This window comes from Parasteatoda tepidariorum, chromosome 9 (assembly GCF_043381705.1).
Source record: "Parasteatoda tepidariorum isolate YZ-2023 chromosome 9, CAS_Ptep_4.0, whole genome shotgun sequence".
Classification (NCBI taxonomy): Eukaryota; Metazoa; Arthropoda; class Arachnida; order Araneae; family Theridiidae; genus Parasteatoda; species Parasteatoda tepidariorum.
In genome coordinates this window covers 4819222-4822499 of record NC_092212.1, presented here as the reverse complement: position 1 = coordinate 4822499, position 3278 = coordinate 4819222, and the positions used below count along the sequence as shown (strand labels likewise).

General features: G+C 30.3%; 1 protein-coding gene across 1 annotated transcript in view; it reads left to right on the top strand.

Moving 5' to 3' along the window:
• Window positions 1-3278, top strand: part of LOC107442536 (neurogenic locus notch homolog protein 1) — a gene marked incomplete in the record, with an annotated part of 313056 nt that overhangs the window by 199899 nt on the left and 109879 nt on the right. Inside the window, 5 exon segments of the mRNA XM_071185571.1 lie at window positions 196-309; window positions 486-593; window positions 2292-2399; window positions 2477-2584; window positions 3021-3086. Of these exon segments, the coding sequence (XP_071041672.1) occupies window positions 196-309; window positions 486-593; window positions 2292-2399; window positions 2477-2584; window positions 3021-3086 (504 nt within the window).

Here is a 3278-nt window from a genome sequence, read left to right as displayed (position 1 = left end):
ATTCTGCCTCCGCTTTACGATCTTGCTATATTTGTTTTTTATTTATTGAAAGAAAAGCAATCATACTTGAAATCGCATTGCAGAATGTAATGTTTTCGCTAATTGTATTTTTTAATCGAAATTATCGAAAGTTTAATAACCTACAGGCTGTTATTTTTACTGATAATATATGTCACTTGTTATAATTCTTTATAGATGTCTGTTATAATAGACAATTGTGTCAAAACGGAGGCACGTGCAGAACCACATCTCCTAATAAGTATAAATGTGACTGCAAAGCTCCATATAATGGAACACGGTGTGAAAAAGGTTGTACAGAATATTATTTACATATTCATTCTGTATATAATAGCAGATTTTGTTTTGTAACGATAGATTCATTATAGTTCATATATTGTGAAATTGTACTTTGATAGGATTTTTCCATTCCATATCATAAAATGTTCGTGCGGTTTTTAAATGGTTTATTTTGATAAAAATTACAGATCCTTGTTCTGAAAACCCATGCAAAAATGGTGGAACTTGCACTTTTAATGAAAAAGGCTTCACTTGTAAATGCAAGCAGCCCTACAGTGGGCCAACATGTCTGATAGGTAAACACAATGTTTTAAAAGTCATTTTTTATTTTCTTTCAGAAATGGATAGGTTGCTATCATTTAATATCATGAAGTAGATCTAAAAATTTTAATTTTCAGTTGCCAGGCAGTGGCCGGTTGATTCTAATAACATAGTATCCACTTTTCCCTAAAATATAATGAGTACGAGACTGATATCGATAGATGAATTTAGTAGCCACTTTTAGCAAATTTCTTTTTTGCTTGGATAAAATAATATTTAAACAATATCATTCTAGAAATAATCTGCTGTTATAAAAAGACACAGCTGAATGAAAAATAATAAGAATATTTGACAAAATTTAGTTAAATATGCTGATTTTAAGAAGATTGATTTAAAAAATATTCAGAGAGGCAAATGTATACTTTGCAACTTAACGTTTTGATGAAAATTCTGCTTACCAGAGTATTTCTGCTTTGATGTACTCATATATACTAACAAGTTTAGTAATTTTCAAAATATGTAAAAAACAAAGCAATTATCAAAAGTGACCTGTTGTTTATTTAAGTGGCTACTTTTCTTTTGTTGACTCTCTAGGTGGCGAGTAGTTAGTTTCAGGTATATCATGAAGTATTAAAAAACCTGTAAAAAAAAACTTTGATATGCAAGAAATTTCAGTAGATTTAAAATTTGGATGAAAAACTGGATTTCTTGCAAAAAATTCTGCTCTACACGGATCAGATGTGCTAGAGTTAAAGTAAAGTGAAAAATAAGCCTGTCAAATCAGTCAAAACCAAACTTAAGCTACCATATTTTCTTTTTTTCCATCCGGACTCTGATTCCGTACGAATACATTTATGACTCTCCCGTCTCGAAAAGGTTAACGAAAAAGAAAATTTCTAAGTCACTCTGTACATATTCTCTTTAATACAACCTCGCGAAAATGAATCAGATGTATTCAGATCTGGAGAATATGGTGGCCAAGGGAGCCCCAGTTCTGTGGCCTTTAGGTTCCCCAGATCCAGAATTCTGTCCCCAAAATGCTCACCCGGACATCAAACACTCTCTTGCCCAGATGGGGTCTAACTCCGTCTTGCTGGAACCATATCTTGTCGGAATTAGGGGCACTTTGGATGATGGGGATGAAATCATTTCCCAAAATCTTCACGGATCGTTCAGTAGTCACCATGCCGTCAACGACCTCGACACTTTCACCTTTAAATAGCCGAAAACAACAGGTTGCATGCGCATACTGATTCCTATCATACCTGGTAGTCAGCCACAAAGTTTAAAATTTATCATACAAACCGTTTATGAGGGTTTTATTTCATACAGTTGAATAATTGTCACTCTGTACCTAAACCTTTTGATTTTAAGGGGGAGACAAGACGGATAATGTTCTCCTCAGCGAATATCAAAATAGTTTTCATTAGTAGTATTAGAGCATTTAATTGCTAAAAAAATAAAATTATCAGGCATTATAATTTAATTTATAACTTATCTAAATATTTCAGTTTCAGGAGGGACAGAAGGGAAAGTGTCACCTCAGAAAGTGGGAACTTTTTTTTTTGTTTTTCAATGATAAACTCTATTTTTATATATTGAAATCAGTAACTAATGAAATACATTGTAAATTGCAAATTTACTTTATTAACAAAAAAATATAAGGTTTATTAGCTTATTAAATAATAAAATGTGCTGAATAATAAGATATAACCAGACTTCACACTTTTCAGATCCTTGCTCCAGTAAACCATGCAGTAATGGCGGTACATGCAATGTATTTGGAAACAACTTTAAATGCAGCTGTAAAATTCCATTCAGTGGAGAAAGATGCGAAAAGAGTAAAAATTTATTATCAACATAAATATTTTCTATTTAAAATGCGAATATAATTATAATTATTTCTTCTATTTTAAAGACCCATGCACAGTTAATCCCTGTGAAAACGGAGGAATATGTACTGTTTCTGAAAATGGATATAAATGCAACTGTAAAGCGCCATATTCCGGAGAAAAATGTGAAAAAGGTAGTGACATTTTTTAATTATGTTTGGAGAAATTATTAAATATAATAAAAATATTGTACTTTAAAATTCAAAACATACAATATTAAATAAACAAAAAAAGTGTTCTAAATTAATTAAAAGACATATAGAAGAAATGAAGTAAATATTACGAGATTATAGAAAAATATTTTAATAAACTGAAAAAATATTTTTGCTAGAATGCTTTTTTTCTTTCAAATAGTTAAATTATATAATTAAATTAAGCGTGATGTATCAGTTTAGAAGCTCTTTAATTTAGTTTCTTTTGACTTGTTGCTTATACATGCTTAAGATTTATATTTTTCCAACATTCCTTAAACCTTGTGATATTAGTTTTTGATATCATTTATTCCATTACATCAAATGTTTATTACTTGGTCTTAACAGTTTATAAATAGTATATTTTAAAAAATTTCAGATCCTTGTTCTGAAAACCCATGCAAAAATGGTGGAACTTGTAATTTTAATGAAAAAGGCTTCACTTGTAAATGCAAGCTGCCCTACAGTGGGCCAACATGTCTGATAGGTAAGCACAATGTTTTAAAATTAATTTTTTATTTTTCTTTCAGAAATGGATAGGTTGCTATCATTTAATATCATGAAGTAGATCAAAAAATTTTAATTTTCAGTTGCCTGGCAGTGGCCAGTTGATTCTAATAACATAGTATCCACTTTT